Source organism: Leptosomus discolor, chromosome 11, assembly GCF_034619465.1.
Source record: "Leptosomus discolor isolate bLepDis1 chromosome 11, bLepDis1.hap2, whole genome shotgun sequence".
Classification (NCBI taxonomy): domain Eukaryota; kingdom Metazoa; phylum Chordata; class Aves; order Leptosomiformes; family Leptosomidae; genus Leptosomus; species Leptosomus discolor.
This window is the reverse complement of record NC_141401.1, coordinates 3214588-3240387: the sequence shown is the minus strand read 5'-3', so window position 1 is coordinate 3240387 and position 25800 is coordinate 3214588. Positions and strand designations below refer to the sequence as shown.

Below are 25800 nucleotides of genomic sequence, written 5' to 3'. Positions count from 1 at the left end.
TACAGCATCATAATCGTGCCACACAGCAGTGCTAGAAAGGACCCAGGAATGGAGGCCTGAACAGAGCACGAGTCTGTGAAATAGCCCCTCAAAGAAAGCAGGAAATTCAGTGAAACAGTTCACGTTGCCTTGCGTGTAGTGTTTGTAAGGTCTCTCCTCACCAAATCCTCTGCAGACCTTTGAATTAGAGTATTGAATCTTAAAATCGTAACAGGATGCACATCCCTTACGTCATGCTGATGGGACGGTAAGAAAACAGTATTGCAAATCCAGCTCCGGAATGAACATCAGGGAAAAACGTCAATGAGAAATGGGCTGCACCTTTAAGCTTGTTTTTAAATTTACAAAGTTTCGGCTCTTTGACTTCAGTTAGTTTGCATCTCAGACTAGAAGACTGTTACGCCCATATCACAGTAAAATATCATTTCACTTCCCCACTGAAATCAAGTACAATCAGGATAGGATCTCAAGCTGCTGAAAGCAAAAAAAAAAAAAAAAGGAGTATGGTTTATCCTGGGGAGAGAAGAACTCATTGAAAAGAACCTGGCATCCACTGGACTGAATCCAAAATTTAAATTCTTCAGGAGGCAGCTTAAAAGTCTTCTTAAAAAGCAATTAACGTCTAGACAGGTGATGTGTCTAACTTGTGACCAGCTTCTAAGGAGTGAGACACATCCCTTTCATGAAGCATAAAAGCTATATGATAGCATTTAAAATGTAATACAAGTTGTAACCATTCAGGTAAACTCTTGCTGTGTAGTGAGTAAATCGTCCAGCATTACGTAGTAAGATACCAAGGAACACGCGGTAAAAAATACATCAATTATGTTATAATGCTTTTAAAAAGTGAAGATCTGGTGCTGTAGAAGTACATTATTTTCAGTTTCAGCTCCTCCCCCAAGAGAACACCCATGGTCCTGCATTATACCACAGACATTTGATTTTATTTACATCTTAAGCTTTAAAGTTATTAGGTCACCGTACTTTAATTTCCTGTATGGCACCAAATTGACTTGTTTAAAAAAGTGTCTCCGTGTGTGCGTGTGCACGTGGGTGTACAGGTGGCAGGCACCACAACGCAACGTCCCATCCTGGTTTCTCTAGTTTCCTACATCCCCTCGTTGGGCAAAGCAGCCAGCGGAGCAGCGTTCCGCAGAGGTCAGTTACATGGCCTTCAGGGCAGCAATGCGAGAGCCCAGATTCTCTTGCAGGTAATACAGCAGATGGAGTTCATAGTGCTCTCCCGACTCGGGTACCCTTATACTGTGTCTCTCCTGAGGGTAGATCTAAAATATAAAATGAAAGCCATGAGTATCCACAAGAGTTGTGGGCAGCAACATTTAAACCGGTCCCCAGAGCCACACTCAAAATGTTCACGTCACCTTCCTGCACGAACTCTGTCGGCCCTTGAGCCAAAACACCCCATCGGCCACTGCCTGAGCCCAGGGACAACCCAACTGGTGCTGTGCTGGAGGGGATCAGCCCGGCCGACCAGAGGCAGATCCTGACATAGAATCACATCGCAGAATCTAGAATAGTTTGGGCTGGAAGGGACCTTTCAAGGTCACCTAGTCCAACCCCCCTGCAATGAGCAGGGACATCTTCAGCTCTCCAGAGCCACCACGCGAATCAGCGTGCTCCCAGTTCTGCAGCGTGCTGTGGGACGCCTGGGCTCCACCTGCACGGAGCCAGCAGGGTTCAATTCAACACATCACCCTGTTCCACGCTGCACAGGCACTGCAGGTCTCCTTGGGAGCAGCCTTAACTGCTCTTTTGCCTAATGCATTTTTTCTTTACTCATAAAATCTCCCTTTTAAAAAAGTGTTCGGCTCAAATACTACAGTTTTATCCCAGAATTCCAAGCTGCCCAGCACAGCCATATTACAAGTTCCAATTCTGGACTCCTCAGTCAGACAGACACAGTACCTTTACATCCTGGTTCTGGCCTTACCTGTAAGTCATACGGTTTCCCAGCTCTCACTAGAAAGCTGAGCAAAATACTAGTGTGTGCAAAGTGAACATTCTCATCCAAGAATCCGTGTAGCAGCAGCAAACGGTTTGGTCTGAGAAAAGCAAGAGACAAACATTTCTAGGCAGCATCCCAGAACCTGCCAGTCATTTCACAGTCCACAAACATCCCTTCAAAAACACCCAACAGGAAAAACATTACATTGCAGACAGTGATTTCCCTATTGTAAACTGCTCTGAGTGGATGTGTCTCCCAAACCTCTTCTTTCCTCCTCTGAATGTTCTTCCTGCATATGCACATCATGGTCAGATCTTTCACCCATATATCTTCTTTATCCTCAGAAGTGTTTCCTAGCTTGCAAACACAACAGCTGAACACCTGCTCAGAATCACTGCCGATTTTCAGCTCCTTGGCAAGAAAGGCCACGGTCTCAGCCTGCTCTGCAGGCAACTCTGTGCTGATACAGCCTTAGAGGGTGCAGAAAGCATTCTGATCAACTAATTTTTGTCTAGCTTAATGTAGCTCCAAAGTGCTAATCATATAATTGAAGATGTTTGCTATTTCTTTAGACATAAAAGACAGTCTTTAATTACAGTTAGGATAAAAGGGATTACATGGAATGGCCTGTAATTATGCAAATGTTCATTCAAGTCTATTAAGTCTATTAGTGCTGGGTTTTGGTCTTTTTCCTTTTTTTTTTTTTTTTTATTATTTAATACTAGCATTTGTGATTCCAGGATTCAACTGCCAAGAACAGGGAGACAAAAAACACATCCATGGGGCTTGAACTTTCCTGGTAGGAAAAGCAGAAGGCAAGAGCCAGAAGCAAACTTACTCAGAAGGAAACTTCTCAGCTTGCATGGCCACCGAACCTAGGTAATACCCCTGCTCGTTGTGATCCGGGTGGCCCATGTAGCGCTCAGTGTAACCGGTGTCATAGAAAATCCACAGCGTGACGGGTGCTCCGGCGATGGCCACCTGCAAGTTCAACCAGGCTCTCAGCATGGGGAGGGGAATGACAACACCCAATCCCTGATTTGGGGATGTCCCTCCCTCCCAGAGCTCTATCCCAGTGCAACTATCATTGCCCAAAACACACCGGTAAGTTTACAATCCACAGCCTGCAGTGGAAAAAGAAAAGTAATCCTCGCTCTTCCTCCCACAGTTCATACCTATCAGCACAGTTCAGCTACAACCTACGTGCGCTGAAAACAAGGCAGCTGCTGAAAAGGAGGAAGGTCCTACAGACAAATTGGAAGCAACACTAAACATATCACCTGCAAGGCCTGCTGAGGGAAGTGGATTTTGTCCCAACTGCAGAGTGCTCTGCTTTTGGGTGCAAAACCTTTGTTCACTTGAATGTCTCACAGGAACTGGGATTGATAGCTCCCCAGGACTCACCAACCTACCTTGCAGAGAGGCTTGAGAAAAACAACACACCACCAAAAACCCCTTTGCAAGGCAGGTATTTTTCAGAGTAAAAATATAACAATCGTTAAGGATTCGAGATAAGTAATTATTAAACCTCCCAGGAACATTCAGGTTGGACTTGGACAAAGCAAGAGCAGCCACAAAGAACAAAATGCATTCCAAGAGCAATACTCAGCTCTTACCACATCTCTACCTTTGAGACTTGCCCAACAGCAGTCTGGCCATTTACTATAGTGGTCTAAAGTCACGTAACCACAAGAAGCTCTTTTCAGTTCCTCTCCCCATCCCCACGTTGCCCTCCTGGCTGCTTCAGAACACACTGCTACGAAGCAGCATGGGCAATTTGATCTGGGAACGGATCAGTCTGCAAAAAACCTGTTCTCTCAGGGCAGGAAAGAGGGGAGGAGGAAGAGAAGGAGGTGTTGTTTTTCAGCAGGATCATTTCCCTTAGCTCCCAGCACAAAGAACTCGTCTGACACAAAGTTGGCAGCAGCTGAGACTGCCTAAGTACCCTCAGCATACGTGACCTGAGATTGCTGTGGCTACACCAGCACAGCTAAGTTATTGTTAAGGTCAACAGTCCAACAGTTTAAAGCTCTCTTGCACAATTCCAGAGAGGGAATATCCTTCTTGGGATGCTCAGTGCTCAGCTGAATGGGGTGAACAGTTGGTCCTCCTCATCCCAGCTCATGAGAACAGACTCTTAAGTACTCCAGTAAGACTGGCCTACCTAAACAGCCCCACAGTCCTTTCATGTGCCAGGCTTCCTGCATGGGAAGTGTGTTCTGCCCAAAAGCTCGCCCTAATGCAGGAAGCCTCGTGGACAACATCTTCACATCGGGTCGAGATTAAACCTGGCTCCTTTGGAGGTGGGGGAAGCAAGCACAGCGACGGTGCAGTCACTCCACGCTCCTTGGGCTGGTCACGCTCACGCTGAGACCACCACACCCTCCTGAAGAGAAAAGCTGCACATTTGGGTGCAGGGGTAGGAGAGCACAGCACTTAACTGCACAAATGCTGTTTTCTGGTTTGAGGCACCTCTGTTAGTATTAGCTACTGGGGCTGTACTGGTATCACTGCCTCTGAAAACTGAGTCCCATAGCTGCACCAGTACAGACTCAACAGCAATACCAGTCCTAGACACCTCTTGGAGCCAAACAGTGACGAAAGGCTTACAGAGGAAGAGCATCTCATCCCCCTGCTTCACACAGAAATGCAAGTGGAGAGAACTGAGGAGACAACCCAGGGTCACACAGTAACTTGTAACTGCTCTTGCAATACCCACTGATAGTTGGGTTTAAAAGGTACTGTGGCTTGTTAGCAGGCACTGGCTTTAAAGAGTGTATAGATTTTCAGATCTGCTCTCTGTGAAATATCAAAAAAATAACCAGAGCCAGAAAGCCTAATTAGAAAGACACTGGAAGAAATGTTTGCTAGAAAAGCAACTTCTCTCTTGAAGTCACCCAAATAGAAGAGTCTTGAAGAAAACAGCCAGAGCACTGTGTCTTCACTTGTCTAGAGGAAGCTCAAAAGCCTTTGTGCTGTGAACACCCCTGGGAGGTTTCATGATTAAGGGAAAAGTTCTGTCTGCACCACCAGAGTAAGTACTCAACGTATGGACATACCCTGAAGATATCTGACCTCTGCATTAAGGCCATAAGAGAGAGGTAGCCTCCATAGGACCAGCCATGAATGCCCACACGATCCAAATCAATGAAGTCGTACTGTGATGCTAAATACTGCAGCCCTTCCACCTGGTCATCAATTTCTATCTGTCCCTGGGAGGGGAGAGAAAAAGGTAAGTTTTGTTAGTTCCAGATCAAAGTTACATTCTCCAAAGGTAACCACCTTCAGACATTTGCTGCTTCTGTTTGTGCAGGACCCCACCCCACACGAGCTCTCCACTGCGCTAGGCATGTTCCAGAAAGATGACCCCTCTCCCCCATAAGACAATAAAGACATGCTAACCCACCCCTTAACTACCCTTTTCTTCATTTGTCTCCTTGCTTGCGGACAAGTAGGATTTTCCAGTGGTTTGCTTTTCGCTGTTACAAAAGCAAGGCTGCATTCTAGCTCTGTGCATGAAAATGCCATTCCCAACACAGGGAGCTACACTGCAAAGGCTGCAGAGCCTGTCACAGGCTGTACACACGGCCAAACACACTCACCCTTTCCAGTCTGACACAGGAATTGCCCTAAATCGTAAGCCAGGCTGTGAACGAAACTATCCTGGTCAAGTGAGCAGCAAAGCACATCTGGTGGGAGTCAGAGAACCCCAACCTCAAACCCTGACATTTTATCCACCCACATTTCCTCCCTCAAATCCACACTGCTCATCTATGTGTAGTTCCCCTCCCCAAACCAGGCAACGCTGGGCACCTGTGCTGAATCAGTGCTTCAGCTCATGTAACACTGGCACCCAAACCCATCTCTGGTGGAAAATGAAGAGCCAGACTCAGAGCTGCGCTTACCATTTTGTACTTAAAGGCTCCTTCAAACTTCAGCCCTCGGTGGCAGGACCCTCTGTTGTCAATGACAACAACAACGTAGCCTAAAGAGGCCAAAGTGTTCAAACGGAAATACTTGATTCCTTTAAACCGATTGTTCACCAGCTGTACCTGGAATAGAAAAGCAGCAATGACACAACCACGTATATAATGGGATCCAGATGCCACAACCACGTATATAATGGGATCCAGATGCCACCTCTTAATCCACTGTCAGATTTTATTCATATTTACCTTCCTTTAAATGTTTTACACATTTTCATAACGTGAAGTTTTCAAGATCCCTACTCCCTGCTGCAGGATTCCCCTCTCCTTGCCGGTGGTTTGCTACCAAATAAAGTCTCTTCCCCCAGTACCAAGCCCTCCTGTGTCACAGGCAGGAAGAGCTGCACGGAGATCCACCGCAGCACCAAGGGGCATGGATCAAGAAGGGTGGCTGCTGACTGCACACCCCGAGCCTGCAGCTCTGCTCTCCACTCGCTCTGTTCTTTCCCAGCAGAAAATCTTTCCCTTCACCAAGTCTCACTCCAGCTGCCTTGAACCACAGCAGGGCACAGCAGAGTTGGGGGAACCGAAGCAGGGCTAAGGAACTCACCTAATTCACCAGTGGGAGAAGGATGACTAGGGAGCAAGCCCTCCTAAGCGCACACTAGCAATGGTCAGTGCTAACGGAGAGCTCCCCTCACACACCCACGGGGGAAGTGGAAACAAAGAACAGGAGCCCCTACGGAGAAGGAAATCGAATAGGGAACAGAGACTACCTGCACTCCCCTTTCTCCCAGTTCCAGCTCGGCTCCTCCATCCCTGTTCTCAGACAAGTGGCAGTGCCTCGACCTACGGCCTGGAAATCACGACCACTGCCAGCACCTTCGGCCGAGCAGCCACTCACCAGCCAGACAAGCTGCCCTCAGCACGGAGCGGGCACTGTTGGCACAGGGCAGCAGCGGAGTGAGCCAGGCCAGCCCGCCCTACCGCTCACCAACAGGCCCCACTCACCTGAGGCCCTCCGTAGATGAAGAGCACAGTGGGGTACTTCTTCCCGGGTTGCAGATTGTGAGGTTTGTACATCATCCCATAGAGTGTAAACCCCGTGGAGCTCTCGAAGGAGAACACTTCTGGGGGAATGTAATCAGGAAGAGGGCCTGCCATGGGAGGGAACAGAGAGTCTGGTTTAAAAGGGAACGGATGAAGAGTGCAGCTCTGCTTCAGCCGGCCCCGTCACCAATCTCGCTGCAATCCCAGTGGAGCTCTCCCACGCCTTCCAGTGGATGTGGCTGGGACCAGACAGAGACTGGGAATGCTCTGGCCATAGGGGAGCTTTCTCAGTCCTATCACAGTCCCATCCCTGCTCGCCTGTGAACAGCAGTAACTTTTCTCCCCGACACAGCCATTACTGTTATCCTGTCCCTTCCTAACCCCACTTAGGACTCCCTGCATTAATACATGGAAAGCACAGGATGTGCAGTATGCCGTAGGGAAGAAGAGATGAAGGGCAACAGAAACACAACGGAAAAATAAAAAGCCAAGAGCTGTCTCACAAAGACATGAGCAGGCAGCAGCACACAACCATTTAAGAAGTGTACACCCCTCCCCAGAAGCATGCTCATTAGCAGGCATATAGCACAGAGTAAAACAAGTCCAGTCACCCACAACAGCAAATCTCAAGCAAGCATATTCTGGGACATCTTTCATTCTGTGATCCTGGTTGTCCTTTTCCAGTTCTTCATCCATGCCGTTACCTGCTGAATCTAAAATGGTAGCCCAGAATTCCTTTGTCCTGTGAGCTGCATCATCTTCAGGTCCTGTCAGCCGGTAAAGTGACACACAGTGTGGGTTCTTCTGATTACTGTACTTGCTGATGAACATGTCACAATCCTAGGGAGAAAACGAACGCTATCTTGAACTCCTCAGTGTGGAGATGCAAGCAAAAGTGATCACTTTTTTCTGTATCTAGATCTTTCAGAAGATGTTATGGATCAGATTAAACCAGGAAGTCTGGGTTCTTTTGGTAACAGCAGATAAGACTGAAAAGCTACAGTCCTTAGGAAGGCTCAGACATTAACACTCCAAAGCAAAAGATACACCTGCAAAACCAACAGTGGCATCCTCTTCTGGTTACAGCATTCCCAGCTGAACGGTCTATGGCCCCAGATGCCTGGAATCCCACACAACGCCACCATCAGTTCATCTCCTCTGGTGATTGCTCCATAGCACACTTCAGGCAAAAAGAGCCAGGCTCAAACAGCTTCAAAGAATTCATCCTGCCTCCTTTTGCCCAAGGTGAGCTGAAGAACAACTGAACTGGGAGGTGAAATCTGGTTTTCAGGGTGGATTTATGCACTTACTGTACATACAACACACAGGAGCACACAACCCAGTGTAAAATTTGCTTTTGCTCCACTCAAATACAGCCTTGTCTGCTGACTGATGAAGGACAAGACTGGTGACAAGCCACAGCACACCCAGCCAGCCCTGCCTATACAGGGCCTTACAGGCAGACAGGGAGGTACCTGGCTGACACAGCAGGCGTGAGAGTAACCACGTTCTGTCAGTCGCTTTACTTCTCCAGGATTCTCATAGTTAACAACGTACAGGTGATGCTCTAAAGGTGAGTCTTTTGTGCCTTGAAAGTACACCAGTTTTTTGGCTTCATCAACATAGATCTGTCAGAAACAAAAGAAACGACACATCCCTCAGTAGTGTTTCTTGCCAAAACAATACCCAGTTTCCTGCCTCCAAGTCTCCCCTCCCCGTTCCCCCTGCCCCACTTCCATAAAGCTGAGTTGTAGCCCAACAGTCTGCAAGGAATAAGCCAAATGACTGTTCTTGCTGTCCACAACTCTCTTAGTTATGATTTGCACTTTACACCTCGTTGCTCAGCTCTTTCATGCAGGTCTTTTCCCAGTTTCTCCTACTGTTTGCTATGCTAAATAACTCTTTCCCCCATTCTTTGTCACCTCCCCACTCCTCAGACCCTTTCCCAAATCACGTGATATAAACTACCCAAAAGGAAACCAAGGCAGGAGCTGACTGTAAACCACTGCCATGTTAAACATTCCTCAGTTGTCCCTTCTTTCTGAGCAGACAGCAGAACAGATTCAAATGCAGGTCAACTTGCACGCCTCATTCCCTAACCCCAGATCTAATTACCATTTAGGAAGGATTTCAAAGACCTTTACAAAGTCCAAACTAGTCAGACATTTCTCCTTGCACTGCTGTTTGATTCAAACGATCAAAGAATTCATCCAGCTCAGAGCTAGAAGAGCAGCAGTTTGGGGAGCATTCCCTCCCTCCTTGTGCAAGCTGACAAGCTACACAGAACATAACCACTGGGTGTTCTGGCTAAAAGGGCACAGGGCTGATAGATTTATGCTGATCCCTCCAATAAGTATCTCTTGATTCCAGGACCACAGTTGGACACCATCATGACATCTTGCTGCTCATGGAACATGTGGAATTTCCTCACTGCTGCCTCAAAGTATTTTTGCTCCCTTCTGCTCCTCTTTAAGCCTTGAACTTAGTGGGCAAAAACTCCTTGTTGACAAGGAGCCCCACAGGAACAGGCAGGAAAAGAAAGCCAACAAATGTTGCCTGTGTTGCTTTCCTATGCTGCCAAAATCACCACCTCTGGTCCAGAACAGCATCTCAGAGGTAGAGAAGGATGAAAGCCCACCAAAAAACCCCAACATGATTCATATGCTCAAACTCAATACCAGGGAGTGGCAGGGTCCACTCTTCTCGGGGAGCAGAGCCTCACTAATGCAACATTTACTGATTTGTGAGGCCCCAGAGACCATCCCCCTGCAGTGTGTGTTGCTTGCAGGATATCCATGCAGCAAGAACGGAGACTTACATTGGATCCATGTCTGCCAAGCACTTCCCACTCTCCACTGGTAATCGCTATCTCCTCTTTGATGGGGCACTTGAAGTCACCTGCAAATAACCACCACAGAAACAGAGATTTTACACTTTTACATTTTACAAGACACATGGTCACAATAACACGTCTTCCTTCCAAGCTTTTTACTAGACCAAACCCAAGAGGAACCTGCTCTGGCAGAAGACCCACATCTCTGCCAGCTCCCTAGCTCAAATGCTAGGGCTAATACGATCTAACGTTCCGTGAAATATAAGTTAAAGGATTCATAAGATTCAACCAAGCTCTTTGTCAGCCTCTCTGCCACCAATCTGCTTGTAAAGGCTGACCAGGACTACGCTGGTCTTACTTGCAAAATCAAGTCCTGAACCAATGTACATCTATCAGACCCATTGGACCCTGCACATCAGAGGGAGCCATGTTACTGCTATAATGATTAACCTCCGGCAAAGTCAGCGCACAAACAGTCCCAACACTGACAAGGAAAAGCCAACTAAGTGCATTTCACAGTATCACAGGGAGCTTGTTTCCCCATCTGATTTTTTTTCAAACTTTTCCCTCTAGTCCACAAGGAAGAATCAGGGTTAAAATTAAGGCATGCTGAACACAGAATAACTGCTGTGTTTTTTCAATAATAACTTCAATAAGAATGACTGTACGGTGAAGTGCTTTCCTGGACAACAGCAGGAGTTTCCAATAAGACAGCAATTCCTGCCATCTGGAAGGACATTTATTTCCTCAGTAGTTGGCAGCAAATGTCCAATTAAAGCAAAAAAATAATTTCACTCACTTGGAGCAGGGAGGCCTCCACATGACCGTTTATACTTGCTCTCCTTCAAAACTGAGACGACTTTGTACAGGTGCCGGAATCCTGTTTTACACTCAGAGGCAAAAATGAACTCTATCTCATCTTCATGGGTTTGAGGGAACACATAGAAGATATCATGGATCTATGGAGATGGAGCAGTGGATCATTGTTATCAGCAGGACTTGAGCACTGAAGTCACACATAATAAGTTCCTCTCACCGTTCAACACAGACAACACAGTTCACAACAGCAGGGTGCAGCGCCGTCCCTTACTGGAAGAACCATAGTTATGCTTATGAGCCAGCAGCTGTCTGCAGACAGCAGCCACAGATGCCACACAGCTCCAGGCTTTTTGCTAACTCTAAATTCTGGCCAATGAACCTATTAAGTTAGTTTTTCTGCACCTGCCAGGGCATGAAAGCCACCCAGAGAAGCCAGAGTTCAGCGGCCTCCTCCATCCAGGGCTGTCTAGAAGCCCACAGGTGAAAGGTCACTTAAAGAAAGATGAGCTGACACCACCTTCCCACTCATGAAGACGCCAACTCTTGCTTCAAGGGACAATCTTCTGAGGGACTCAAGAGCATGTGTCTGCACAGTATGAGCTGCCAGGCAACAACCGCTCCAGAGAGTAAAAATAATAAAGAAAGGACAACTCCCTGCACCGTCCTGAAACCAACACTGTTACTAAGGAGAAAACATGGTATCACAGAGAGCACTTGCTGTATAGGGACCACTCCCTGCAAGGCTTTGTGCAAATGCTCTCTGCTGAAAGATCCAACTGTCAGTGACTGATGTTCCCAGGCCGTCCCGCACCCTGGCACACCTCCAACCCCCGATGCCATTTTAGAGGAATCTATCTTTAGCTGCAGCAGTGTGAACAGCACTCATTTTTACACTATTAGCCCAGCACACCAGTGTCTGGTCTCACAGCACAGGCCCTAGGGCACACCTCCGAGAACATTTCACATCAACCCGTTTCCCCAGACCATACGCAGTTAAGGAGGGGGTTTAGTGACTGTCAGTAGACTCTCGGGACTTGTTCACCCCGTATCATCTAGATAAGTTTTTGTGGGCTGAAGAATACTTCATCTGCTGGCAGTGCTGTCGCTGAATAACTGGCACCAAGAAGCCAGAGGGTGTCAGTAAGTAACGCTGTGGGCAAGGGGCTGCCCTGGAACACCGGAGCCCTGGGCTCTGCTCCTAGCTCTGTCTGACCGCTGTGCAGCCTCAAGCTCTGCTTTCACACCTGTTCTCAACATATTGGTTTATAGCAGAAAGGACAGAATATGCTCAGAACTTGCACAACGGGAACATTCTCCTAGGCAGCAAAGTAACACCAGTGTCGCTCAAGCGCTACAAAACAAGGTCTTGAACAACAAACTGTCAGAGAAGGCTGAAATTCAAATTCTTACATTTATCCAGATGTCTGTTGTTTCTTCATAAATAATGAAAGGTGTAACAGAATCTGGTACAGCATCGATAAGTTTCTGTCGTTCCATTGCATCATCTTCTGTGGGGATGAATAATGCAGGAGGGATCAAGACTATCTGAAGTCGAGTTTGGGAGCGATCCAGTAAGATAGACCAGATGCTGTTGAGGAGACAGATATTAGAGAAAATAACACACAACCATGAGTATTAGACAGGTCTGAAAATCTCAACAGACACTCCTTAGCACTAGGCATTCTGAGGGAGTCAAGAATGTTCAATTTCAGATTAAGCACAAAGCCACATGTAAAATTTCACCCACATAAACAAATCTCTTCCATAACACAAGAACCTATTTCACTTCATTTCAATATTGCATAAGCACTGCAGGTTCAAAAGTTTAACTAATTCTATTCTCCCAGATCTGAATTGTGCTTTAGGGGAGAAAGAGAAGAGAAAAAATCAGAGGGAACAATGAAGCAGAAAAATTTCAATTGAAGTTTGAGGATACTTGTGAGAATACTAATGTTTTAAATCTGTATCTGGCAGAGAATAATGCTGGCACCTAAAGGGACTGGCAGCAGACCCTGCCATACTTCTGATGGCTTTGCATGTAGCTCTAACAATAATCCTGCAAAAAGCAAGATAATGTAGCAAATGTGTCCCTGCATTTCTTCCACATTGCAGGTGGGGAGGGGGGGGAGGGCGGGGGGATTAAAAGGTGAAAGCCATCTTTAGATACAAGAACTGGAGAAGTGCGATTCTGAAGAAGCTTCTGGTGAGTTAGAAACACTGTACTACATCATCTACAGGGTTAAAAATGACATGCAAATGTAAGTAGCACTTACAGCAGGTTTTCTGATCAGTAAGTCTGGTCAGCAAAGATGGTCCAGTGGTTAGGGCGCTAGCCTAGGGCCTGGGGGACCTGGGCTCATTTCTCTCCTCAGCCACAGACTTCCTGTGTGACCATGGCAAGTCACTTAGCCTCTCTGGGCTTCAGTTCCCCATCTGTAAAATGGGGACAATAGCACTGCACCCTCTCTCACAGGGATGCTGAGAGGACACATACATCAAAGGCTGTGAGTGCCCAAAGCAGTAGGGCCAGGTACCAGAGAAAGAGACAAGGAGAACTCTCTTTTGGTTTTGGAAAAATTGCCCCCTCTGCACAAACAAGTTTGTAGCATTGTAAAAATGAAAGCAGGCTTAAGCTTGAAGAAGACAGAGACCGCTACATTCTGCTTCTAACTGTACTGCCCCAAACCCCCTAAGCAGAGACAGGATTAACATACGCACTATTTTCCTTCTGGCGTCCACCCAGCTCTAGCAATGTACTCTACTCCTTCAAAGAGGATCTCGAACGGCTGAACTAGCTCTTTATCCACAACATCTGCAATCTGTTGACAAAGCAGCAATTCAGTGACACTGAGATGAACCCCCACAACCAGTTTTCATGCACGATGAGAGTCTGGGCACAGAAGACTTCTTCTGTGCAGCTCATGCAATTTAGATTGTTCAGCTTTTGCAACACAGGGGATTCAATCCCACCTGTGGCCAGACACCGGCAGAGTACGAGAGCTGCACACTACCAGCACAGCCAGGGCTCGGACTTGACAAACCTGGATGCTGCTCACAAATCCACCGCTCGTCGCAAACAAGTCACTTGAACACTCAGTTTCCCCATGTAAAGGGAAAGTGATTGGTACTGAGCTATTTTCTAAGGTGTTTTCATCAGCAGATGTTGAACATCCTGCATGACATCTAGTTATCGATGTGGTTCTAGTCCATGACATGCAATTCTGCAGTCTGTCCCTGCTGGGACTGGGGACAAGTGACAGTGGTACCCAAAGGGTTGTGACTGTTCTCCCTGCCTTTGCTGGCTGACATCAGCATCACTATCCCAGCAGGTGACTGCTAGTGGCTGAAGTAGCTCAAGAGCAGAGAGGACCCCAATAACGTATGGCTGTTACTGCATCTGCTTGGTAAGATTCATTTTTCAACTGTCCACAGATCTTCTATCGTGCCACAGAAGTTTCTGCATCTGTTAAAAAAACCCCGGGGCAAAAGCAAAGTTCATCTCTTTCCATAAGTTCCTGCTTTTGTCTTTGCAATCAGATTTTCTCAGTATGTGCATCCAATCAAGAGAACTGTCACATAAGAAGGTCTAACCATCCACACCTAAAATATTCTGCAGCTGAGTTCATAAACCAGTGGCAGGGAAGGAAACCACTGCCTTGAGAAATACTTCTGCATACACAGACACCAAGTATCTGCACAGGAATGAGCTAAGTGAAGCCATTAAGCTATCACAACCAATAAAGTTTATTTGTACTGAACTGGAAAATTAATTTTACCACAAAAGAATCACAGAAATTATATTTATTTGGAAAACAAGAAGAACGTAGAACTTACTCTGCCTTCCACGTTGATTGTCACTTCAGACACCTTGAAAGTGACCTTTGGATTTGCTGTACCTGTAAAAACAGATGTTAGCAGTCAGGCACCAATTGTTTGCTTCAGGAGGGCAGACTTGAACTGTGGATTACTGTGGTGTTATTCACACCGAACTGGAAAAGGCAAACAGCAGAATGCTCTTCGATCAAACAGCCTACTTGCATGTAAGAGAGACAGCAAAGAACCAGGCAGGGAAAAAAAAGAGACTGCAAACAGGGGGGCAGACTCAGTGGATGTAATCCTGCAAACAGGTCTGAGCACGAGCCATGCTACGCTCTCCTCTCCCACAGTCAAAGGCTGCACGTGCTAGTTGGAGGTAAATGCTCAGGAGTGATCAGGACGGCAAAGCAAGCTTTGCTTCCCTGTCTGGCTGTTCTTCTTGAGGCATAAAAAGTGAGCCAGCGCTAAAAAACACCTTTGAAAATTAGAGCAACCCACTCTTAAAAACCTATTGCCACGACTGGTGCAGTTAAGAGAACAAAGCTGCACTATTTGTGTCGAATGCTGAAAATCTAAGTTAACTCTACACAAAGCTGCACAAAGCAGCAACTCCACTCATCCTGTTGTACAGCACCCACAGTGCGAGACGTTGGGGCCTGCTCCACCATAAAGCTGGACTATGAAGAATAAAGCCGCTGCCAGTTGATCCACAAGAAGCCACACGTGGCAAATTCCACGTACACTGAATGTTCTCAATGCTGCTGTGAAGTACTCCCACTTCATCAACCCGGTTTATACACAAAAAAGGACGCACTGAGGTGAAACAACATGCCTTGGGCCACAGTGCTGGCTTACTTAAGAACTTATCTTCTCCCTGGGAAGAATTTTCTCCACTACCTCAAGCTTTGCCTTTGTAACAACTCACAGAAAAAGGCTATTGCCCCCATGGCTCAGACTGAAAAACGAGGCTCAGAGATTAAAACCTAGATTTTTTTTTGAAAGGGATTTTGGCTTTGGTTGGCTCGTCTTCCTAAACTGCTGAAACTTAGCATTGAACAGAGCTATGACAAAATACCCTCAGAAATCCGGGTGTACACAAGATCCAAAAAACCATGAGGAGTCATCTCTGGCTTGCCAGGCTAACACTGAGCCTTTCTTCCTCCTTGAAACAAATAGTAAACCAGGATCACAAGCAGAAAACTTTTCCCAGTGGATCAAGGAATCTGCAAGATCTGAATGAATTCTGCAGCTTGGGAAGGTCAGTCAAACAGAAGATACTTCTCCAAAAAATAAAGATTTTAGGACTGAGGAAAGAGAGTGAACCACTGTTACCTGTGAGGAACAGGCCCTGCTGTAACAGCAGGGAAATCTCAGAAGAACAAGGGTCGAACTGTTCAAGATTGCCCCAAACACCTGACAGTGAATCGGCCCTCAGCAGGTCTGCTGAAGTCCCACTTCCCTGCTTCTGATGGCATTCCATTTAATAGGCTTCAAGGCTGCCCTCAGCCCTTTGCTGCTGAAGCCTCCAGGTCATTTACTGTTTGAAAATATGACAACAGGAGGCTTTCCTGGCAGGCTGTAAGCATGCCGAGTTTGTTGTTCAAAGTCCAAGAGCAATCAAGGACACCAGCATCCTTCAGAACTTGAACCACCAGGGCACTGCCAGCAGCTAAACAGAAACCCTCCCCAAAAAAAAAAAATCAAAAGGCCATAATTCTGCAGCTATTCCCCTCAGAGACGCAGGGCTGTCATGAGAACCAACTCCTCAACAACCCACATCTGCCAGGATCTGAGAGAGCAGCTCCAAACCAGTGACAATCAGACAGGGTTCCCACCAACTCCTGAGACACCCGGACTCAGAGCTCTCAGTAACCACACGGCTGGAGTATCAGCACAGCCACCAGTGACTCATCTAACCTCCACAGCAGCAGTTTCCCCAAACACATTTCCATCCCCTGGACACCAATTCAAAGACCACTCGCACCTCTCCAACAATCCCCTGGTCTAGGCTAGAAGAGTCACTGCTGTCAGGCACACGGAATAAAATACATGTCTCCCAGAAACAGAGATGTAAGGTATCAGGGTCTCACCAGTTTTGGGGTACCGGAAGGAATCCGTCCTTCTTGTCTCCAGCATGGGCGATGTGACATGAATAATTTCCACCTCTGACTCGTCATTTTCTTCATAAAGAATTCGAAGAACTTTACCCCCATTCAGTGCTATAAAGGAATTAACATTTCCTGGTCAGAACAGCTCTCATTATCGATTATTGCACGCATCAATATTCTGAGGAGCACAAGCAGGTTGAAAGGATGAAGAAAAATCCAACAAAGTCTGTGATTCATGTTTCATTAAGCAAAACACTCTGAGACTGTTACAACTCCTACCACTGTTGTGAGAAAGAAAGTCTCTTCCCCCAGTAACATCTGCTCACAAGGCCACTGTAACATGCCTACCACTGCAGACAGTTCAAAAGGAGCTATGAGTATAAGGCTTCTATCTTGCAAAAAGACAAGTAACAGAAAAAAATAACTCTGCACTGGACAGCACAGCAGGGAGGCCACTACTTGTGCCCGTCAGACACACTGGATCCACCACACTTACTTGGCTGTGCCTTTGGGCTCCACCAATAGCCAGTGTATCTGTCAAACTCCTCCTGCAGCACAAAAGTAGCCACACCAGCACATTTTGGATCCTCCTCAACATTGGCCAGTTCTAAAAAAAGACACAAAAGAATTGGTTCATGACGTGCCGCAGATACAAACCAGTTCTGCATTATCCCAAGCGTGGCCCAAGTTCACCCCCAGGGAACAATTACACGATAATAAATCTGCCTTCTCAGCAGATTTGTTTTCTGCTTCCACCCTGCTCTGTTGATTTACGGAGGACTTAATCCTCTCTGACATGGCAGCCTCTTTTAGCAAAGCCATCCTTCCTTGTTACTCCTGCCCAGTTAGCCTCTCAATTTTCTATGTACTAGTCAAAGAAAGAAAATATTCTCTCTACCTGACCTCAGTGAATCAGAACCACAACTTTTAAGAAAATCAAAGAAAAAAAAAAAAAACCCAACCAAACCTTTCTGCACAAGTGAAACTACGACATTCAGAAAAAGGAAAGCATCAGTATTTCATTCACTGTACAAACCAAAAGTAACAGACTTACATAACATCTCAACATGATGACATATCCATAGGGCTTCAATATTTTTCCTGTTACCCTGGAGGTAACTTAGCAGCGCTCCATAAATAATTATCATCTGAGAAGGAGTCATTGCTACAGTTTATTTTTAATGTACTTATATAATATTTTAATATTTAATATTTAAATAAGGTAAAACAGTATTATAAAGTGTCAGAAATTTTAATTTAACTAAAATTTGAATTATATAGTTTAAATACAAAACCCACTCTAAAAAGTGTTTTATCCACAATTTCCCATTTTCCTTCCTTCAGGATATGTGTCTAAAACAGCTGGAGAGAGTAAGAAGCAAGGACTAAGTTACTGGGAATGAGGGGCCAGCAGAAGCCACAGTGCTATTCAGAAACTGTCATGTTATTTCTGAAAGGCCCTGCAGCCTGATTTCAGTGACAGAAACTTTCCTCCAGCTCTATTCCACCCACGGCTCCTCCACACAAAAAAAGCTGTCCCAGTAAGAAGGAATGCGCTGTGTTTCAGGAGAAGGGCCCTTCCATCTGTATCCAGCAAATAACTCACTCTGCCAGATTCCACAGTGCAGGGGAAAGAATCATCCCACAGTATCTGCACCAGAGGAAACATGTAGAACGTGACAAACAAGGTGGAATAAACAGCGGCCGTTCCCCCAGATTTCAGAAGAAGCCCTAGTGCCATTGCTTAATTCAGTCTAGCAAGAACAAGTGCAGAGGAGGTGCAGAGATTTTCATTCAGGATCCATTACCATTGTGCACAAACGTTAGCCTCCTTTCTTCCCTGGTTTCTATATTAGATATCCAGATGTCATTGCTATGGATAAACGCAATCCAGTTTGGATCAGCTGGACAAAGTTTGGGATCCATGCGGATATTTGGACAGCTGGTCTCTACCAGAATGGGTCTTAAAGGCTGTTGCTGTTTGAAAGAAAAAAAAAAAAGCACAGTAAGCAATGATAACACACGGACACTAACCAGCCTGGATTATCAGAAGGTCTCCAAGACCATGATAGTGTTGACACTGACTTCAAACGTACAGGTTTACAACAGAAGAATCTGTACATTTTAAACACAGAAAAACACTATGGAAATATTTTATAGGGAAAGTTGTGCTTGTACCATGGTTGCACAGGTTCCACCAGGGCCTCTTTCACCAGTGCTGAGGATTAGCCACAAGTCAGAAGGCAGCTTGCCTAGAGAAGCCTGGCACACTCTTAAAAACAGCACCCTAAAAAGGTGCTGGCAGAACACACAACCTTGTCCTCCAAAAGCAACTCAGAGTACAGTAAATTCCCCCTGACAACAGGGTTAGGCAGACCCTGTTATTATTTTTTGTTATAATAATAAGAAATTATTTCAGCTTCAGCACCAGCAGAGTAAAGGTTGCTTGTTCTGCAAGGTACACAGCCAAGTCTCTTAACGCCTACAGCACTGACTGCTGAACAGCGTCCTCTCAACCACAGCTTGGGAACAAAAGCTGCCTCCGACGTGAATTCTGACTACGTGAAAGAGCACAGAGCATCACAGCCTCTGCGTTGCTTTTTACTGGCATTGCTACTTACGAAAAATCAACAAAATCCAGCATCCTGCCTTGTTGCCAGGGTTTCTACCATTTCTTGTAATTCTCCATCCGAGTTTCTACAAGCATGGAAATGCATCCCTACGGAGGGCTTCTCCACCTTTCAAAGGTTATCAAGGCTGCTGGCCGTGCTAGCGCAGCAATAACTGACGATCACGCTCTGCCCTCGCTCCGAGCCAAAGGAGCTTCTAGCCAGAGGGAAGTGGTACCACAGAAAACAGGAGATGAGTAAACTCACAGTGAATCCGTGAGGGCCTCCATCTTTGACGTGGTAAATTCCACTCCCAGCCTGAAACAGAAAGGTGCCGCTTTCTCGGTGGTAATCGTACGAGGCAATCCCAATGGTGCCAATCCGCTTCCTTTCCCGTAGCAGCTCCTCTTCACGAGAGTACATCCCATAGTCCAGGACGGCCTGAAAACGGGCAGAAAAGCACAATCAACACCTCTGCTCTGCACGTCTTACTATACTGTCAGAGCATCTCTGCGTGCCAAGCTTCCAGGAGCAGATGGCTGTGCAGACACCCTCCTCCTCCAGAATCCTTCTGGCAGCCAGAAGCCCGCTTCTGCTTGTGCCTCTGCCATCAGCGCTTGTAGGTGCAGGCCACGGGCAGATCCCACACAACTGTAAACCTGACAGCCACTTCTCCCATAGCAAGGCCGGCACGATTTCCAAGACACACTCGTCCAAGAAAGATCAGACTGAAGGTCTGTCATTCCTACAACGAGCAGGACGGTCTTTGCTAACTTTCGCAGAGATAGGCAGGGACCAGTCCAGTGGGAGGAGAGCACAGCATGAATTTTATGTCTGGCTGACAGCCTGAGGAAATAACATGGGGAAAAGCACACCTAATTCCACCCGGGGTTTGTCCCACCTCCTCCAGCTTGCCACAGGGTGGGACTGGTGTGGGCTTGCTATGCACAGAGGTGAAAAGGGGACACACGTCCCAGTCAGTGGGAAAGGGATCCTCTGCTCCAGCATGAGTCACGGAGCCACTGACTGATCCGCAGGGGGACTCATCACTTCCCCCTGCAAGACAGCAATTATTGGAGTGTACAGGCTCCTTCAGCAATCCCCAGGATCTCACAACAAAGAATTTGATGCAAATTAGTACTTGCAATCTCTGCTGGCAAAGGGAGAATCATCCAGCACACAGTTTTCATGACGCACAAAGGCTGTAGCTCCAAACACTGATGAGAAAGCTGTGCTTATTTTTGAGATGGCTGCAGCATTAGCCAAGTACAAGGAGAATCTTAAAATGTTTAAGACAATAAACTTCAACTTTTAATTGTGGCTTACAGGTGCAACCCCAAACCTGTACTTGCTGCACTGCCAAGAAGCAAGAAAGAAATCGGGACCCACCGGAAAAAGATCCAAAAGAGGCTTCCAGGAGAGCAACAGGACGGCAGCTTTGTTTATGGTTTTGGGAATTTCAGAGTAGAAGAGTGTGTTCTCCCTGTTCTCCCCAGACATCGCTATTGTGAAAATGAAGAGGAAAAAAAAAAGTATATTAGCTTTCTGTTAATAATCCAAACAGTCTCAAAGGATACCAAGGAACAGTGTCACAGACCCTTCCAACCAGAGAAAGTACTGATGGTCTCTGCACTGCAGCCTCGCTCTGGGAATTCCCTGCTTCACAGAAATGCAAGTCACAGAGAAGGCGGAGAACAAGGAAATACACCCAGGGTTACCCCACACTGCCTGAAGCATATCTGGGTCTTCCTGAAGGCTGAGGGCCCTTTTATTTGAGAAGCTTTTAAAGTCAAGGAAGACCTTCCTGCTCATTCCCCTGGCTGGAACACAGCACGATGCAGATAGTGTTTCAAAGATAATGCCTCTTTAGGAAGGTTTGAACGTCCCCTTCCTGCTCCTCTCCCTCAGTGCTACTCAGATTTCTGAAAGCTCCTGCCAAGGCACGTGGGGATCAGCCTGCAGGGAGCCCAATGTGCCCCGGGGACGGCCAAGTCTGACCTAGAGCTCAGGAAGTGGCAGGTGGGAAATCAGAGCTGACCAAAACTGGGGTCAGCCTTAACCTATCCTCCACATGCTTCAACTGAGCATCATTCAAGGATTATGACCCCCATCCTCTGAAAAGGGGAAAAAAAGGAGACAGCTCAGCAGCTTCCCAACTACGTCACTGCATAGCACATGCAAGGACTCTGGAAATCCCAAATCAGAGCTCAAACAACCAGCCCCAGCAGCAAGCTGTGGGGCTAGAACATGGTTCTGGCTCCTAGGCCTTTGTTTCTCGCCCTAACCCAGTTTTTTATGGACTTATGTTCAGCTAGTGCAGCTGGTGACAAAAGTGTTCCTCTACCAAAAGGCCAGCTCCAAAACACCACTGGGAAGTTTGCTCACAGTATCACTTCCAGTGCCAAATCACTTCAAGCACAGCTGCAATTCAGAAATGCAGATATATCAAGGGAACAACTAATTAGTAAAACAATGCAGAAGTGAGGCACTGAGGCCAAGAAAAATAAATTACGTTAAGTTCTTCATTATCAACACCAAAAACGTTGAGGAAAACATTTACTCTTTAAGTTGCCCCCGCCCTACGCTATTTCTTCTCTCCAGAATCCCTGCAAAACCTACTCCACCAGTAACTGAGGCGTAAAGGATTTTCAAAATTACATTTATAATCTCTGTTCGGGAAGGAAATTTTGAAGCAGAAAAAGGTTCTACCCACTAGTTGTAATTAACAGAAAGGAGATCAAACTGACACAGCTTTTGGAGAGGGAATATTGTACTTGGAGTGAGAGAAAACACGCTGAACAGACTTAACCTGTCCTCCCAGCTAAGGAACATGCCCCAAAGGACAACTCACAGTTCTTTTCCAGCTCCAAAAGGCCACCTCCAACCACACCATTTCTGTGGGAGATGATGTCACAAGTTTTAATGAGATATTACAATCATGATCGTGACATCTGACCAGCCAATCTGGCCTGAAATCCATTCTGATTTAACTGCCAGAAACACCCAGCTCTCGAGCACAGTCAAACCCGAACCGCCTCTGCAGTGCCTGTTCAGTCAAGACACAGGCTGTCGCAGCAAGCTCACCCAGATAATAGATCCGATCGGAATGAGGGCCTTCAGGATCGTTTTTCTTCACAAACGTGAAGTCGTGAGGGGCTTTTGCCATCATGTACCCATGATACTTCCGCGTATCTGTGAGCAGTTTCCGAAGCTGGCTCCAGGAATGTCTCTCTACATAGAAAGGTTCCAGTTTTGGCTGCTCCTCTCTCTGGACCTGCTCCTCACGGCCCGCAGTTTCAAAGATTTCAAGGCCCGGCTGTTCAGTTTCCATGGCTGCTGCCATGTTGCATGTTTCTGGAAGAAGAGAATTGCAGAGGTTCAGCATTGCCTTTCAGCGGCCCCGCAAACATCCCCTTCGGGCTCCCACAACACACCACGGCAAAAGCGCTGTAAGAAAATCACCATTTCACGGGGCGGGGGGGGAAACCAGCAGAATGAAAAGGACTAGGAAAGAGACTTCTGCTCTGGAAAACAGGCTGCCATCCATCACTCGGCCCTTCAGGATGGGACTAAGAACCTCATAGAGCCACACAGATTTATTGTTGTTTGCTTTTGTCACGCCCCCACATACCAACTACTCATTTCAGTTCATGAAGTAGATAAATTCTTCCCTGTTAAGCTCCTACCTACTGCTTCCTCCCTGTGAACCACACAAATATCACCTCCCTACACTGTTAACAGAACGGGCTGGGGGGTGATTAGGACTGCAGCAAGATCTGGGACAACCAGCTGCTTAGAAGAAACAACATTAGTTGACTTGGAACCACCAGGCCGTACACAATGGGCCCTTATTCACATTAGCCTCCTCCAATTTCTTGGATTTCTTTGCGTCTCCTTTCAAATAAAACTCAGAAAGGTCTAGCAACGATTACTTCTATTATAACCTCTCAGGGATATAATTACAAATAAGTGTATGGATAACACTCTTCTGGAAGTGTGAGGCAAAGGCAGAAGAAATCTGAGACAGTGAAAAAAGAACATTTTTCACACAGATTTATCTACTGCATAAGTCTTATCCTCCTGAACAGGTTGTTAATTTAGCAGATATCTCTTCCTGCAGTCAGCTGTGCTTTACAAAGTATATCTGAGCTGGAATTAACAGCCCAGATGTCTGGCAAGAGGAAACCAACTCCTTCCGCTGTAAATCTCAGATCTGAGGGCAAAAGGATCCAAGCTATAACTCCTGCCACATAGATCATTACTGGAGAGACCAAGGTGTGTAAGGACTGTCAAGCTTCAAAAGAAGGGTTTTTCTATATATAGACTGGAAAGACTGCACAGCTGTTCTGCACACTGCTAGGGCAGAGCTTAGCGGCCTGAGCCTGACAAAAACACTAACACAGACTAAATAAAGCATTCCCACTGGGCAAACAGGTACTAAAGGACCCCGGAATCTCAAGGCAAAGCCCCCTGATGGACTGTCTCTCCTGCTGCTCTACACAGCAGCGGAGATACCTCGTCACTGATACGTGACAAAGAGATGACCTACACCTTGGACCAAACCCATTTTAACACAAACTGCTAAAAGCAAAGCAGAGCAAGTCTGGATTCAAAGTTTGTTTCCACCTTTGACAACACAAACACAATACACACAGGTCTTTCTTTTGACCAGGCTATTTGCAACCCAAGAATGCAGCACAAGTTAAACAGCCCTGTAAAACTGGAAGGAGTCCAAGCCCATACGCAGCTCAGTCAGTATCAGAAACTAAGACTTCAAACCTGAATCAGAGAACTCTCATCTAATTTGCAGAATTCCAACAAAGAAAAATCTCATTTCCCCACCTACACCGAAATGCTGGTATGTCTTAACCCGGCCTACTTCTCACCCTCCTCTCCCAAGAAAACGGATAAAACCCGAAGAGCAGTAGACTTTGACGAGCAAGGCAAGGTGATGTTAGGTAACGCGAGGATCTGCCTCCCAGATCACTGCGGGATCTCCACCGCAGCCCCCTTCTGCCACGGGAAGCATTTTATTTCCACCTTCCTGCAGCCAACAAAGAGAGACCGCCCCATCCTTCACGCCAGCTCAGGGCACCCTCCAGCACTACAACCCCCCCGGGACGCCTCGTATCCTCAGGCCACGCCGAAAGGGCAGGTCGGGCCTCAGCGGGGCGAAGGGCCACGGGCCTGCCCTTGCCGCCGAGGTCAGAGGAAGCGGGCAGACCCCAGGAGGGGCCCTCCATCGACGGGAACAGCGGGCAGGCCTGGCCGGGGGCGGAAAGCCAGGCCGCCCCGGGGCAAGCCCCCTCTTCCTCCTCCTCCTCCCACCCCACGGGATACCAGCCGCCTCCCTCCCAGGACACCACCTCCCTCAGAAACCACGGTCCCCACGAGGGTCCTCACCCATCCCGCTACTCACGGCGCTCCGCGGCGGCGCTGCAGCCGAGCCGCCCCGCGGGGCTCCTTCCGCTTCCGCCAGGAGGGGCCGCCGGGCTGGCGCCGGGCGGGGCGGCGCCCCCTGCAGGCGGGGAGGAACCGGCGCCAGCCCCGCTGAGCCCCGCCGAGGGGAGGGGCGGGACGGGCGAGGGCGCCGCCTGCCGGCCGGGAGGCCCGGGCTGCGCGGAGCTTGGCGGGTGGGGCGTGCCACACCCCCACCACCCACGCACAGGGGTCAGGTCATGCGAACCCCCATGCGTGGGGATCCTTCAGTTTAAAAAAAATCGGGGTTTTTTCCCCCAAAAAAACACTAGCACTTCCCCACTGACGCGCTTCCCATCCCTCCGCAGCGGCTTCGCAGCCCCAGGGGCTGGGAAAGGTGGGAAATCCTCGGCTCAGCGGCAGGCTGTGGCACGGAGCCGGTGTCTCGTACCGAGGTGAGGCGGAGGTTTGCGCAGAAAACCGGCTGCGGGAGCACGAGAAGGCGTCCAGAAGGCGGGAGGGAGAGGTCGTGCCAAGCTGGGAGGGAGGCGAGGATGAACTTGGCCAGCGCCATGGGGAAGGCCATGGGCGAACCTCGCCCTGGTGGGGAGCTGCTGAAGGAGCGAGGGGCGGCCTTTTTGGGAGTATCACCAAAATCAACGCTGTCCTTTTTTGGCCTTATCAGCAGCAAGGTCTTGGAGCGCGTAATTATTACAACAAAAGAGTTTAAAAAAGGTTAGGGCGTGTGGTCATGGGTCTGTGGAAGGCACAGTATCTTCTGGATTTTTATCGGCCTCCCTCTGTTACAATCAGGTCTGAATTTTGAATAGATAATTCCTTTTCATTGATAACTAATCGCTTTTACTGAACAACTTAATTGCTTTGATGAATAACTAACGTTTTGTATTAATTTCCTGATTTGATCAGTTTACATTATGGTAAGAAATATACAAAACCTCACTGATGCTCAGAGACGGCAGCTGCAGGCCTTACGAAGAACGTCAAAGCTAAAGCTGCTGCGGATTGTGAAATTGTCCAGAACACAGAACCGGGAGGCAGGGAGACAGGTACAGGGAGTGAAAGTGCACATTCTTGGTGTGTTTTCTTAGCTTATGTGATGAAACCATAGAAACAAAGGAAAGTTACTGTGAAGACTCTTACATCCTCTCCATCCTAATTTGTACATCAGAGATTTTGATCAGTAAAATAACCAATGATTATATTAGTATAGGAGTATGAATAAAGTCATATAATA

At 47.2% G+C, this 25800-nt stretch overlaps 1 protein-coding gene across 1 annotated transcript; it reads right to left on the bottom strand.

Annotated features, from left to right (window-relative positions):
• Window positions 1-845: 845 nt before the first annotated feature.
• On the bottom strand, window positions 846-24571 carry DPP8 (dipeptidyl peptidase 8). Its single transcript, XM_086471858.1, has 20 exons — window positions 24547-24571; window positions 22212-22481; window positions 20517-20629; window positions 19395-19568; window positions 18327-18495; window positions 17015-17125; window positions 16501-16629; window positions 14429-14490; window positions 13313-13413; window positions 12005-12182; window positions 10575-10734; window positions 9761-9840; window positions 8418-8570; window positions 7647-7782; window positions 6904-7049; window positions 5872-6018; window positions 5026-5178; window positions 2805-2947; window positions 1952-2063; window positions 846-1286 (listed from the first exon to the last, which is right to left on the bottom strand). Exons 2-20 carry the CDS (start codon window positions 22468-22470, stop codon window positions 1164-1166), a joined length of 2649 nt encoding a protein of 882 aa, XP_086327984.1. The 5' UTR covers window positions 22471-22481; window positions 24547-24571; the 3' UTR covers window positions 846-1163.
• Between the last annotated feature and the right edge of the window lie 1229 nt (window positions 24572-25800).